Here is a 14,517-nt window from a genome sequence, read left to right as displayed (position 1 = left end):
AGATGGTAGAAATAACTTCATTTAAAACATAAATCCTCCTGCATAGCAGTTCACCTAAAATGCTTCCGGTTTAGTTGCACGGAGTTTTGCTGGTTAAGTTGGATATTTAAAATGCTTTGTTTAGCTTGTTAGCTGAAGGACCCATTCTAAAGTGTTGAAAACAAACTGTTGGGAAGTGAAATGTGTATACAGAGGATTTACTGCCGCACAGATCAGCTGTGACTGATTTGTGGGCAGAAGAGCTGATTGCCATCTGCGGACATTCGAACGTGAGTTTATGTAGCAGCTTATTTGATTGTGGCAGTAAGTGAATGTCAAAGAAAATCCAGGTGCTTACATGACTGTCTTGTATTTTGTGTTAAACAATGATTGGATAAAATATGGAAACTCTCCAGAATTTGGCGGTTTCTGGGAGAATGTCCCGTTGACTCTTGCCTGTATGTGCTGTAGTTTCCTCACCCGGCTCATCCTTAGGATGAGCTTTACCAGCATGGGAGTAGCAGATCTTAATTTGATGAGCAAACCTGCATCTCTGACATAGTCTTCAAATTCTGTCCAGCGCAGCATCATCTGGATGCTTATTGTATTTTGAGTGTAGCCACCTGAAAGGCTCCTTTGGGAAACTCGCTCACAATTTGCTGACTTTGCAAATCCCACACCTGTTTGGGAGTTTAGATAGATCAGTGTGGGACTGTAGCAAGGATGATTGTGTGCAAACCAGTTTTAGCTCTCCTGGGAACTTCAGGGTGAAAATATCAGTGGCTGTGGAACTAAATGTGTGATTTTTGCTCAATCATGGATTTTGACCAAAGGGCCTAACGTAGTTGAGACTTGTAAACCTTTTGTGAATGTAAATATGGAAGTACTGAACTAGAGCACAAGTGTGATGGGAGCGGCTGAGGGACCTGGGGGGTTCAGCTGGAGAACAGGAGCTGAGGGGAGACCTTCTGATCTCTGAACTGCCTGAAAGGAGCTTGGAGCCAGGGGGGTCGGGCTCTGCTCCCCAGGAACAAGCGCCAGGAGCAGAGGAAACGGCCTCAAGTTGCGCCAGGGGAGGTTGAGGTTGGATTTAGGAACAATTTCTTCCCCAAAGGGCTGTGGGGCATTGGAACAGGCTGCCCAGGGCAGTGCTGGAGTCACCATCCCTGGAGGGGTGGACAGACGGACAGGAGGTTCTCAGGACATGGGGCAGTGCCAGGGGTTGCACTCGATGATCTTGAGGGTCTCCTCCAACCTGAATGATTCTGTGATTCTATCGTAAAATGTATCCTGGATCTGGCTGTTGGGATGGATGTTAAGGACTGAAGAGCTCCCATTTTCCCAGTGCAGCAGCAGCCAAGGAGCCTTGAAATCCCAGTCTGTTCTGGGCAGAAGGGCTGAACCAGTGTGACTGGGGGTCTTGAAGTCCTGGGTGGACTGAGCTGGTACTGCTGGGACAGAAAAAATAGCTTTAAAACATTATGAACATTTTTCAGCCTGAAAACTGGAGAAATGCAACAATTCTCTAATTGTGAAGCAATGAAAGTAATCTCTTGGGGTTCCAAATGAAGATAATAGTCTTTGCAAGAGTTAAGTGAATGGCCCATTTGTTTCAAACCTGATATCAAAGTGTGAACCCATTGGCAATACAGAAACATTTCTGAAGTTTAATATTTATAGACCTGGTTTTGGAATAAAGGAATTTAAAATGGAGTGGATGTAAACCGAGAACCAAAATCAACCCAACTCTAGTTTAAATTGATATTAAAATAACTTTCTAGATATTTATTTTCTCAATACACACTTTTAATTATAGCAAGTAGGACAAGAAATTACATTATTTTAATTGCACAATATAAAAACACATGAAATGAGGCACATCAGTAACTGAAATCAGTAGACTGTGTTCTGTTGATTGTGTAATTACTATGGATCTTCATTTATAATAGTAAATGAAATATTAAAGATGCTGCACTACTGACTGCATAGCATCTTTAAGTGAAATATCAGATATTAGAAGTATTTTATACATCACTCCCCAAATTGCTGAAAAATAAATATTTAAGGCAAAAATGTAAAAAATAAGTTAAAATATGTTCTGGCATGTAAATGATTTGATCTGTACATTTGTGTGTGTTTAAATGGTTGTAGAATCTTTTGTGAAAGTCTAGAACAATAATTTCATACCACAAATTGATTCAGATTTGCTGACAATGTCAATTTCAAGTCACTTGGTAGCATCAATTTGTTGATGCCTTATATTTAAATCTTCATTTTTATTATTTTTTTAATTGCGTGCAAACCAAATCTACTCACATGGTGACTTTTTAAAGGGTACAACCATATGTTTATTTATATATGTGCCAACGTGACTTGTATGCATTATAACAATGTAATGTAGATCCAAGACTTGGTCACAGTTTACGCTGTTGTTTTTCCGTAGGTTAGCGATGGGCCGCCACTCCTCGGACACGGAAGACGAGAGCAGAAGCAGGAGGAAGAAGAAGCACCGCAGGCGTTCGTCTTCCAGCAGCTCCTCGGGCAGCAGGACCTACAGCCGCAAAAAGGCCGGGAGGAAATCAAGGTCGCGCTCTCGAGATCTCCAGTCTCGTTCTCATTCTTATGAAAAAAGGTGCATTTGCAGTAATTTACTGTCCGCTGCAGTTGCTTACAAATCGGGCTCTTTCGTGTTACGTGTAGTCGGTTTTAGGTTGGAATTTTATAGCAAGGTTGGCTCTGAAGCTTGGAAAATATGGCAATATTTTCACTTATATTTAAAGACAAAAAACCCCAAACCACCACCAAACCCAAACCACCTTCCCCCCCTCTCAGAATCCAGAACCAGTGTGTATGCAGATCCACAGGTAACTCCTAATTAAAACAAACAAAACCCAACCAACCAAAATAACTTTTCCTTTCTATTCCTTCTAAATAATGAATTTCTAATGTCTTTTTGGAAATAGAATGGTTCATATAGTAATACCAGTTGGAAAAGCAGTTTCACTCAACTACTTACAGACTATTCTGTGTTACTTTTTCTGTTATAATAAACCAAGTAGGTCTTTCCAGACCACAGGTTAGATTTTCTCAACAGAAAGACTCGAGGTGATTTTACGGTAGGTCTATAAATTTGCCGCAACAACCGTTTTTCACCATTATTCTTGCTTTTTAATGTGTACAGCACACAGTAGTCAGCCAGGTGTGCAGAACACAGATTGTGTGGCTATATCTATCTAGATCTACCCAATTTTTCTTGACCCAACATCAGATTTCCTTCATCAGAGGCCTCTTTCAGTACCTGACCTTAGCAGATCCCATGGTTGTGTCTGGGTCCGGCTTGCGGTGATCTTGGAGCCAAACTGAACCGGTGATGGTCGATTTAGTAATAACTGGAGCTGGAAAATACTCCTGGTTTCTGGCTGCCCTATAAATATATTAGCAAGTGCTCCTGACAAACCTTTAGCTGGCAGAGGAGAGTGCCTTTGAGAGACAAGTTGGCTGGTTTTGGGGGGTTTCTTGTGGTTTTTTAATTTCCATTTCCCCTTTCTTCTGTTCCTGCTTAGCATCTGCATGCAGCCCTCAGGGGACGCGGGGAGATGACGTGGGCGGCGATGCCAACAATCTGCCGCTGCCACGCGGCTCTCTGAATCTCGTTAGGCCGGTGCAGGCATGGCTATCTCGCAGATAAAACCAGAGCTCCGAGGGAGATTAGAGTCTGGACCAAGACCAGTTGACTTCAGTTGAATCCAGAAAAGGGGAAGGTGTCTGCTTTTAGGATCTGGCACCTTTGCTTTGCCCTTAGTTTAAGGTGTTTGCTCCTGGTGGTTAAGTCACTGTTACCCGCTGAGGTCCTGCTGGATTTATCCCTGACCTGTAAGAATCAAAACCAGGAGTCTCTAAGATTATTATTCTTCATCTTTGTTCAGCAGGGACATTACATTCCTTTTTGAGATGAAAACCTCTTCCTTGCTAGTTAACCTATATATCCTTCCCGGTTTGGACTCCTGCAGCGTTACTAGTACGTAACACAGCACCTTTTTCCTTGTGTTAGATACACAGATATCACATCAACCACATCCTGAATTACAAAAACGTGCCCATGTGGTGTTATATTTTAATATTACTCAAACAAACAAAGCCCCCAAAATATGGAGGTTCCCATAAGGATTGTAGTTATTATTTAGCTGTTAGGGAGATGGAGAGAGAGAGGAAGTTTTACAAAAGATTGAGACTTGGGAGGCCTTGCATTGGTTGCTTCAATTTATATATTTCGTATGTGTTCTTCTGCCTTTCTCCTGTCCGTATAGGAATTTATTATTTGAATAAATGAAATGGGGAGGATGGGGGGGAAGGGAAGTAGAACTGTGGCTCCTGGCTGAACTCGGGAGAATATTTCCAGGCTCAAATGGAATAAATTAATACTGATTATTTGATTACTAATAGTAGTTTAAAAAAGAGGAGGATCAATTTACATCAGAGCAGAACAAAGATTGTGTATTGTGGACGTTGAGATAAGAAATCTGTGAGTTTATATATGGAGAGACATAAAATACATTTTGGGGTACATAAAATACATTTTGATGTTTCTATGTCCCTTTTAAGTAAACTGTTATTTTTTTGTTGGTTTTTCCGGTTTAGTTTGGTGTTTTTAAGGGCCGGTAGGATACTGATAGCATGGTTTTGTTGCAGACGCAGACACAGGTCCAGCAGTAGCTCTTCATATGGCTCCAGAAGAAAACGCAGTCGCAGCCGATCGAGAGGCAGAGGCAAATCCTACAGGTCTCAAAGGTCGAGATCGAAAAGTAGAACAAGAAGGTAAGATTAAAGAATAATTACTTCTCATAGAAAAATATACTGTAAAAACTTTCAATTAAAAACTCCATATAGTTACTGGGTTTGGAATACAGCAGAAAAAATGGTTGCAAGGGATCATCTAAACTGCAAGTCACTTGAAACTCTGCCTCATTTGAAATCTCTGTGCTGTACTTTTGATGTACTAAATATTTAAATATGACTGGTGGAACAGTTTGTTTTGAAGATAAGTTACATATTTTGCATTTGACCAAGTGCAAAAATCGTTAATAAAGTCAGCTTGGTTTACATGTAATCACCTAAAGACTTGTGGCAGGTTGGTTTTGGTTACTGCTTTCCATAATCCCCATGCATTACATTGCCCCTCTGAAGATCACACTAACTGTTATTTTCTCATCTCTATTTCCCTCAGAAAGAGGCGAGGATTTAGTTATGCACATTTTTCTTAATACTTAAAGATATCTGCGATGCTGAAATTTTTTAATAAATTGGCTTGTGGCAAATGGATATTTTCAATAATAAACATAGAGGTTGAATGATAAAATCTGCTTCATATTTTTGTAATTAAAAGAAGCTCAATTTGTGTGTGTGCACATTTTTCAGTTAACAAGTTGAAATAAAGTTCATCCCTGCATATCAGAATTATCATTAGCATTTTTGGTTGAATTGAAATTCATTATAGAGTGTACCAGGCAGATCAGGGCTTTGTTGGTGTGTGTTTCCAGGTAGTTTTGTGTACCTGCACCAAGACTTGAGCAAAACGTGTTATTTTCACATACCAAATAGAGCTGTTGCTTCTAAACCTTGAGAAATGGTTGTTGAAAGATGTGAATGTTTCACTCTCTTTTAGTTGTGTTTTCTCGTGACTTATTCCCAGCTGTTCATTATAAGAGTTTTCCTGGACGCTTATTACTACGGTGCCTTTGTAGCAGCAATTTGGTTGTTTAAACTGTTTGATCTCTGAATGTATCCGAGCCGGAGACCCCGGATCAGCTGCTGCGCTGCCTGTAGAAATATTCCTGTAAATAGCCACTGCTTTTATAACCAAATCAGTTTTAAAATGATGAGATGTGTGAAGAATAAGGTGAGAATGAAGGTGGTTTTCAGTGTGTAGATATCCAGCACTAGGACGTGACTTAGAGGTATTGGTTTCATTGTAAGGTGCATAAACTGCAGATCTCATTAGACATAGTCTAATGGTCATCTTTCCGAGGGCTTTCCTGACGTTAATTGTCATTTCAGTGTATGGAAATCATGCACCTAAAAGCTTTAAAAACACGAGTGCTGTGTGTTTCAATTTGTGCAGGGAAACACTGCGTATAAAATATTTTACGTATAAAATATACTGGCTTTTCAGTACTATAGCTCTGAAGGTATAGCTGCAGGTCACTTTAAATGTTATTACTATTCACAGCTATAGTTCTTCAGGGAACGTATTTATAAATAACACCCTAAATTATAACAGAAGAGTCTTTTGGCATATTAAAATCATAAAGTGAACACGTTAAAAGCATAAAACTAAACCCAAAAGGACGCATTGAATCCTTTACCGTATTTTTTGCAAGTCTGCTCTCTGCTGTAATGTTCCACTGAGAAGCTGTGGATTAATCCTATTTGTGGAGAAGAGTGGGATCGGCAGCAGAAGCTGCTACCAGAGGCCTGTGTTTTCTGTTTGTTGGTTGCAGCGATGCTAAATAGAATAGTTGCTTTTTTTGCTATCTCAAAAGCCGCCTCGTGCTTTCGACCAGAGGCCTGAGCAGCGTTCCTAGCAGGACCCAGGGCGTCGTGAGATTGTGGGGAAAAGAGGGAATATGATGCAGGGGTATTAAAAACAATTACAAAACGTATTGCATGAAAAGGTGATCAAGAAACGAGCGTTTCCTCTCTCCTGCCGTAAGACCCGGGGCAGGCACCCAGCGAGCAAAGTCCTCGTCAGACCCACGGCCGCGGTTCTTGTGGGTCGCGTAATTACAGCGGCTGTTGGAGGTTGAAATGAATTTTAAAAAGCAGTCAGACAAGAAAAATCCATTCGAAGCCGTTAAATGCCAAGAGACGATATTTGTCTTAGGAAATGTCTGTATTTATAGTGCTGAAATGCAATTTTCATAAGAATCTGGCATCTGCAATTCATATTTTTGCTTGGGGTGGGGCAGCTTATTTTCAGATGAGTTTCCCAGGTATGTACCGAAGCAAACACTTCTATAAACTGGGTGATGAAGTGCCTGGGAGCAGCTGAGGCAGCTGCCTGGTGTTAGTGCAGTAACGAGTGCCTTACCCACCAAAGCCTCTGTGTCCATCTCCAGCTTCCGAATTGCCGGTGGTGGGGAGGAAAACCCTCCGACCTGCAGGAACGGGCAGCTCGTCTCTGCTACTCGCAGTTGGAACGTGGCTGTTCCACCTGTAGGACTCCAGCAACTCCGAGGTTCTTTTCCCCCCGATGGGAATGGGATTGCCACTGGAAAACTACTCCCAATGGGAAGTTAACATCCATTACGTGGTATCTTCAAATCACTAATTCGGGTAGTTTGTTTTACAAGGTAGTGAAAACATTGGTCAAAATATATGTGACTGTAATGTAATTATTTTTTTAAATCGCTTTTATTCGAGTGGATGATTTACAGACCTTCAACTGTGTCAAATACTGAAAAATCGCGTTTCAATTGGAAAAGTTGGATTTTTTTATAATGCCGTGTTTAAAAAGTGTTTTGAGCAGCTATTGCTTGAAACCTAAAATGTTGTTTTTTTCACTTTATTGTAGAAGATGAGAAAACTTGTGCGTATAATAACTATTTTATTTTAGATGCGTTTATTTCGAGTCAAAAAAGTGGGGCTTCCTAGTAATGCTATGAATTTAAAGCTGTCCTACAGCAAGACAGTACAATGCAAATATGACTTAATAAGATCACAAACTGAATTTCAGCGAAACAACCAAGATTTACATTAAATTAGGAATTTTAAAACCGATTTAGTTTGTTTTACTGAGCATTTGCTTAATAACATTTCGCCTTCCTGCAATCTTTTTAAAGCCAATAATTCGTCTGTGAAATGCGGGCGCATCCTCGGCAGAAAAATTGAAAGCAACAGCTCACTTTCCGAAACCACACGTGGAGTGATAGAAAGAAATATCTCAGCCCTGCGAAATTTAATAAATCAGCCCATTTCCTAATTTGATCATATTAGATGCTGATGTGGAAGAAGCATTTCAAATCCCATCTCCTCATTAATATACATCAGGCTGGGGAATAGGCCGGGATGCTTATGCGGAGATGTCACCGTTCCCGGTTCTTAGTTTACTAAGTGGAACAGGTTGATGCGATACCGGGTGCTATTTGTCAATGTCTCGCTAAAATGGTTTGGGTCGAGTTATGGAGTCCAGAAAGACGGCGGCTGATAAATCAAAAGTGGATTGAGTGGACAGGAGGCAGTGATTGATACCGTGACAGGATATGAAGAAAGGAATCTTGATACCAGCACGCGCGATATTGAATATGAGAAGGAAAATGGCCCTGGAGTATGGATATTATTCAAGGAAATGAGAATAATAATATCATCTTGAAATTATTGCTGGCTGAAGATTAGGATAGTTCTTATTAGAATATTATGCTTCTCCGGAATGGAGAAACTCGGATTTCATATAATTTCTGTGTGGATAGAGTCGTGTTAATATTTTCAGCGTTTTGCTCGCGATTGTTCTGCCGGTCGAGCGTATATGAAAAGAACTCATTTCCCATCAGGTCTCGTCACGCAAATCTTTTAATTCACGTAGCTTTAAACAGAATTAACCGAAATATCTTAACCTTTATTCCATGATTTCATACAATTCAGTGATTATCGAGTATTTCCCTATAATTGCCTTTAAAAGTGCAAGTTTGTTTTTATTGTCTGCCAAGTGCTTTTGGCTTTTCCCTTTATGTTAAACTGGAAAGTGCTGCCTTGAAATATCTTTAACGCGGTTCAGCGTAGATGGCCACAGTAACATCTATAGCCAAGAAGGGAAAATCTCATGTGTGAAATAATCCTGTTGATAGAGTCGATGCCTTTGGCCTGTCCATGAGGGGACTGTTTGACCAGTGCATTTTTTAATTATTATTTTTAATTTTCCAGTGTGTGTGTGTGGGTTACACGGTGACATCTTCTTTCTTTACCATCGTTCCCATCTAATGGATTTAACATCGCAATGTGCGCATCCGATGGTCCAGCCGCAGGGTGACTGCTGCTTTTGGGTGGCTTTGCGACACAGTCTTGGTTTTTGGTGTGGAAAGCAGCTTGTTGACTGTTATCCCCGCGGTGCAAACTAGAATTACTTTATGTTCGAGCCTCGTAGCGTTCCAGGATTCTTTGTGTTTAGCACTTAGTTGGTCATAATTGAAAATAGGTTCCTGTAGTGATGCAGGGAAGAGCCATGTGGAAAGAGTCATTACATGAATAATAGTAAATCCCCACTAGTTGATTTAAAATAGTGCAGTGTATACGTGCCGAATAGTCAGCTTCACAAATGCAGTGATCTAAAGATAGTGTAATTCCTGTTTTGTGGTTTATGACACACAGCGATGGTGGAATTACAATGAAATAATTCCCCGCTACCCCTTTTGGCGGCATTTTCAGCACCAGCACCACCAACCATTGGCTTTGCTGTGTTCCCAACAGGCCGGAGCTCCGTTCAGACACTCGTTCAGGCCTGGGACGAACTGTAAAGCCTGGCTTTGTATTGGGGCTTTACCTGTGTTTTTTATAACCTGACGCAGTGTATGGAAGGTCTTGAGCTTTTTGGAGGTTTCAGGTTGAATTACAATCGAGAATTACATGACACGAATTACATTACTGTCATGAATTACACCTTTTGCATGAAGGTTTGGGGTTTTTTGTCTTTCAGAATTTTTCCTTTTTCAATTTCTTAAAAATAAATCCATTATTAGCAAATATTTTAGTGAAGAGCCAACATTGCACAGTGGAGTGGTGTTTGGAAGACTTGTCAAAGATATGAACGGTGTTATCATGGGTTGCTCTTGTATTTGTATTGCTTGGAATGGCGGGCAGGAACGGGTCTGGCTTCAGTTGGTCTCTCTTTTTTCCATATTATTTTAGTGTGGTCTATTAACGTATTGGGGCCTTTCCAAATTAAAACCCTGACCTAGCAGATCTTAAGCTGATACCAAGTGTCGGATCAAGACGTAATCTGTAGGAACTTGTGTTCAAACCTTCCTCTTGTTTGCAGGCTGTGTCTGTGTGTCCTGGTTAGCACACGCTCATGGAGAGCTTCTAATAGATTAGTGTTGAGTTTTAATTGTGAACAACCTCAAGAAGAATTTCCTGCAAATAAAATAAAGGTTCTAAGGAGAGAGGAAGATAAAAGGGACGTGCGTTTGGAGGTAGACGTCGGTGTCACAGCAATGGGGAGCAGAAGAGATAATGGCAGATAAACAAAGAGCAAAACTGAGAGGGTCCTTGCAACTTGGGCTGAGAGTTTGTGGAGGAGCAAGAGATTAATTAAAACCAATAAAAAGAACAGAGTGGCTGAAGTAGCAGGCAAAGATCATCACACAAATAAGATAGATTGCAGTTTTGTGGACTTGAAGATTGATTATTAAGAATGTTGTGAAGAAAGACTACATTTAGAAATGATGTCTGACTGAAGGCTGATGTTGTTTTTGGTTGAGCAGAGGTCTGGCCTGTGGAACATGGGTGCAACTGCATATACAGGCCCGTGTGATCAGGCGAGAAGTCAGCGTAAGTATTACATATTTTTCTCTCTCACTGATAGGGAAGGGGAGGTTTGGAGTCTTCGGTCCATGCAGATGTGTATTGAATTAAGGTACGGTAATATTCCCTTCCTGAAGCTTCCGATAAAGGTTTTGGGCAGGGAGGAACTCGTGAAGTTCAGATTACTGAGTTTGCTCATGCGATGGCAACATCGGATCATAGTTCTTCTTTTTCCCCACAATAAATCACAACCTGCAGTTTTTATTTAGGATCTTGTTGCGTTACAAGTTGTATCACCAATAGTCTCTAAAAATATTTTGTAGCTATAACAACTGCTTTTTTTCCAAAGGAACCGAGCAGTTTGTCTACAGGAGCGCGCTGGGAAGCGGCAGATTTCCTAGAGCAATAACCCACCCGTGAGCGCATTACCCACCTCTAATTGACCGCTTTGGGAAATTAAACTTCATAAGGCAGTGCCAAGGGCCCTCAAGTTATCAATAAGGCCGGAGAGCTGCTCGTGACAGTCGCTTTGATGCCTTTCATTGGTAGACAAACAAAAAAGCTTTAAAAAAAAGATATGAATGCGTAAGTGCTGTTCAGTTAGAGTTAAGTAGTGAGTGTAATTACAGGTAAACTGTTTTTCCTAGAGCAGCCCAGGTGTTACATACACAGCATGTGCTTTAAGTATAGTTCCTTATTTTTCTCACTTTGGAAAAGGGTGTATTTGCAGATTGGTGGCTTTCATGGTGTGGGGTTTATTTTATGGTCCAGATTTCTGTTTGGGAAAAGGTACTCAAGCAGATAAGAAGAATATGATTCCTCTTAGTCGAGAGCTGGCTGTTTGATTTTGATGTGTCCCCATTCTAAACTACTGTGTATTTTTACTTGTTTTCTTTTTAAATCCTCTTTTTCTCTGCTACTGAAGTCGTGGCCATGAAGTAGAATCTGTTGGGTTGCGTGCGCCAGCCTAAGGTCATTGTACAACCCTAATTCCGCTGCCCTCTTCCCCACAGGTCTGTCGATGGATTATTGTTGATCCACGGATTCCTCGCCGTTTTTACACATTCATGGATTGGTTGCCACAGTCGTCCTCAGTTATCTTTGTCTGTTACTCCTGCGTCGTTACATTCAAGTTGCACGAGGGGCAGTTATAACCAGCCACCGTGGATCAGGGGCAGCAACATCTGGAGTGTTCTGTGCCTGGTGCTTTGCTTCTTTCAAACTAGAGGTTAAATATGTTGCTAGAAATAGATCAGGTCCTGGAAAAAATTACTAATGAGATAGATAAGGTGGTGTTCATCAGTAATGTCTTGTCTCCGTGGCTGGAAGCTGGAATTTCGTGGGAGCCAGGACCTGGGACCAGTGCCTGCCTGATCTGTTTTTCTCCAGGTATTACGGTGCTCTATCCCATTCCAAATCTTTAGCAGACATGGTAGCTGCTAACACTTGCTTTTGAGCCTTTCTGTTGTTGTTTTGATTTTGAGAGATGGCCGCCCCTCTATATAAATCAGCGTCCATCCATGCCCTGGAATTCTCTAATCGCCGCTTTTGTCTGTGATTCCGGCTGAAGCCGTCGCTCGGTAGCGTTGCTGTCCTTGTCAGCAGGACAGTAGCTGCTGCATTAATTTAATGAAATAGAACAAGGGCAAGTGTAGAGTCTTGCATCTGGGTAGGAACAACCCCAGGTTCCAGTATAAGTTGGGGAATGAGCTATTAGAGAGCAGCATAGGGGAAGTGGACCTGGGGTCCTGGGGACAGCAGGGTGACCATGAGCCAGCACTGGGCCCTTGTGGCCAGGAAGGCCAATGGTACCTGGGGTGGGTTAGAAGGGGGTGGTCAGTAGGTCAGAGAGGTTCTCCTGCCCCTCTGCTCTGCCCTGGGGAGACCACACCTGGAATATTGTGTCTGGGGGTGACCTCATTAATGTTTACAGATATCTAAAGGGTGAGTGTCAGGAGGATGGAGCCAGGCTCTTCTCGGTGACAACCAATGATAGGACAAGGGGTAATGGGTGCAAACTGGAACACAGGAGGTTCCACTTAAATTTGAGAAGAAACTTCTTCCTGGTGAGGGTGGCAGAGCCTGTCCCAGGCTGCCCAGGGAGGTTGTGGAGTCTCCTTCTGTGCAGACATTCAAACCCGCCTGGACACCTTCCTGTGGAACCTCAGCTGGGTGTTCCTGCTCCATGGGGGGATCGCACTGGATAAGCTTTCCAGGTCCTTTCCAACCCCTGACATCCTGGAATTCTGTGATTCAGCACTTTTGGTACCCTTGTACAGATTTTATCCCATAGAAATCAATTGCATTTCAAGATCCAGAGAGGCAGTTGCCAGTTTTTGTTGCTATTATAACCAAAAGATGCTTTGGGAGTGGGTTCATGCCAGAGTAAACCACTGAAAGCTGGGGTACCGTGACACTTCCCTGACTGTCCCTTCACCCTCTAGTGCCTGTTCTTGTCCTCCCACCTCTGTGTTCTGAGCTATTTCGGTGTGTTGAGCTGTCTGAACGATCCCTCTTGCTCCGGTTCAGCGAGGAGCGAGAGAAGAGGGCGAGACGCCCACATATGGAGAATGCAGGTTGGGGAGAAAAGGCTCAAACCCGGGTTGTTTGAGTCGAGATCAGGTGGGAGGCGATTGTAACGCTGGAGCAGCACTGTGAGCAGGGCAAGGTGCTGGTTTCTAAGGCACCGTGTCTCCCTGATATGCAAGAGCATGAATGTCTATAGGTAATAACGCTTCAGCTGGTCCGAATACAGGTTTATTGGTATAAAACTTCAGCCCAGCACTGATGGCAAAGCTGCACTTGATTGCAGTGATTCCAGGTTTTACTAAGGTGCGATGTTAGAGGAAGAAATGTGGCTGAAAGCGTCTGATAATTTCAGGCATAGGTAGAGCCTTTGTCTACTTATTGTTAAACTACCGTTTAAGGAACTGCCTGAGCAACATCATTTATGTTAAGTATGTGACCACATAAGGAAAAGATGTTAAAACTCCTATTTGGTTTTGCACAATGTGACTGGAGAGAGATGTATTTAAATATATATTAAAAAAAATGAAGTATAGGAAAAGATAGGAAGTTAATCTACACCTTAATATTAACTGTGACTTAAATGTTTTGCATGTACCTTTGAAGATTCAAAATAAAGCGAGTTTTCTGCAAGCTCATGTGTGCGTACCTCCAAAATACCGTGAAACACGCGCTTTCAATGTGGACTTTCCTCACCCATAAATAGGATTGTAAGATGTTCTTCAGCTGCAGTTTTCATAGGATTGTGTCAGCTCCTAGTGAGGGAAGCTGAAAAACTCATTGACTTTAATTCTGTATCACTGGTTTATGTCCTAGAAGTGAAAGCAAGGGCAGTACTGTGTGTGGTGTTTTGTTGTTTAATAATGGTGCATATACTGCTAGATATCTGTTTTTCTTCTATAGCTTTTGCCTCTCTTACATAGAAACATGCAGGGGTAAGCTAAATGGTAATAGAATTTAAATTAATGTGCGGCATAGCACTCAAAATCTGTTAGCGCTCTGTATCAAACAGATATGCTAAAAGTTTTCCTGTTAAAGCTTCTTGATTGGAGAATGGGTAAAGCAAAAAACCCCTTTTCCTATTTTTCTGCTATATAGTCTTCTTGAAGTTCTTCCAAATTAGATTTTAAATGCCAATTAGGAGGTTGAATATACTAAAATAAAAGCAAATACAAGCAAAATGGCCTCACCTTATGGCTAGTTAGGCTTTTTCTCTCCAAAGCGGAACCTTTGCTCTGAGCGTGGCTTTGAGAAAGATATTCAGCTTAATGAACACATTAATTAGAACCATAACTATTTATAAGATAATTAGAAACGAAGCACGGTAAACTGGGCTTTTCCTGCAATTAATGGAGGATTAATTACTGGAGGTAATGAAGTGGATTTTTAAATGCATTAAGGTGAAGTACAGAGATGTGCAAGGCTTTGTGATAGTTGCATAATTATTCCAGGCTGTTTGAGCGGAGCTCATATGAGATCGCTAATAAGCATCATTGCATC

The 14,517-nt window shown here is 41.5% G+C and overlaps 1 protein-coding gene across 4 annotated transcripts in view; it reads left to right on the top strand.

Moving 5' to 3' along the window:
* RSRC1 (arginine and serine rich coiled-coil 1) overlaps positions 1-14,517 on the top strand; it is a 126,328-nt gene that overhangs the window by 5,029 nt on the left and 106,782 nt on the right. For 3 of the 4 annotated variants that reach the window (XM_071812753.1, XM_071812754.1, XM_065845031.2), the window contains exons 2-3: positions 2,423-2,611; positions 4,669-4,794. In XM_071812753.1, the coding sequence (XP_071668854.1) occupies positions 2,430-2,611; positions 4,669-4,794 (308 nt within the window). In that variant the 5' untranslated portion in view covers positions 2,423-2,429. The remainder of the gene's footprint in view (positions 1-2,422; positions 2,612-4,668; positions 4,795-14,517) is intronic. The other variant, XM_065845032.2, reaches the window with a different exon arrangement.

The sequence above is a fragment of the Patagioenas fasciata genome, chromosome 9 (genome assembly GCF_037038585.1).
Source record: "Patagioenas fasciata isolate bPatFas1 chromosome 9, bPatFas1.hap1, whole genome shotgun sequence".
Taxonomy (NCBI): domain Eukaryota; kingdom Metazoa; phylum Chordata; class Aves; order Columbiformes; family Columbidae; genus Patagioenas; species Patagioenas fasciata.
Note: the sequence above shows the minus strand (reverse complement) of the source record. Positions and strands in the feature narration are given on the sequence as shown.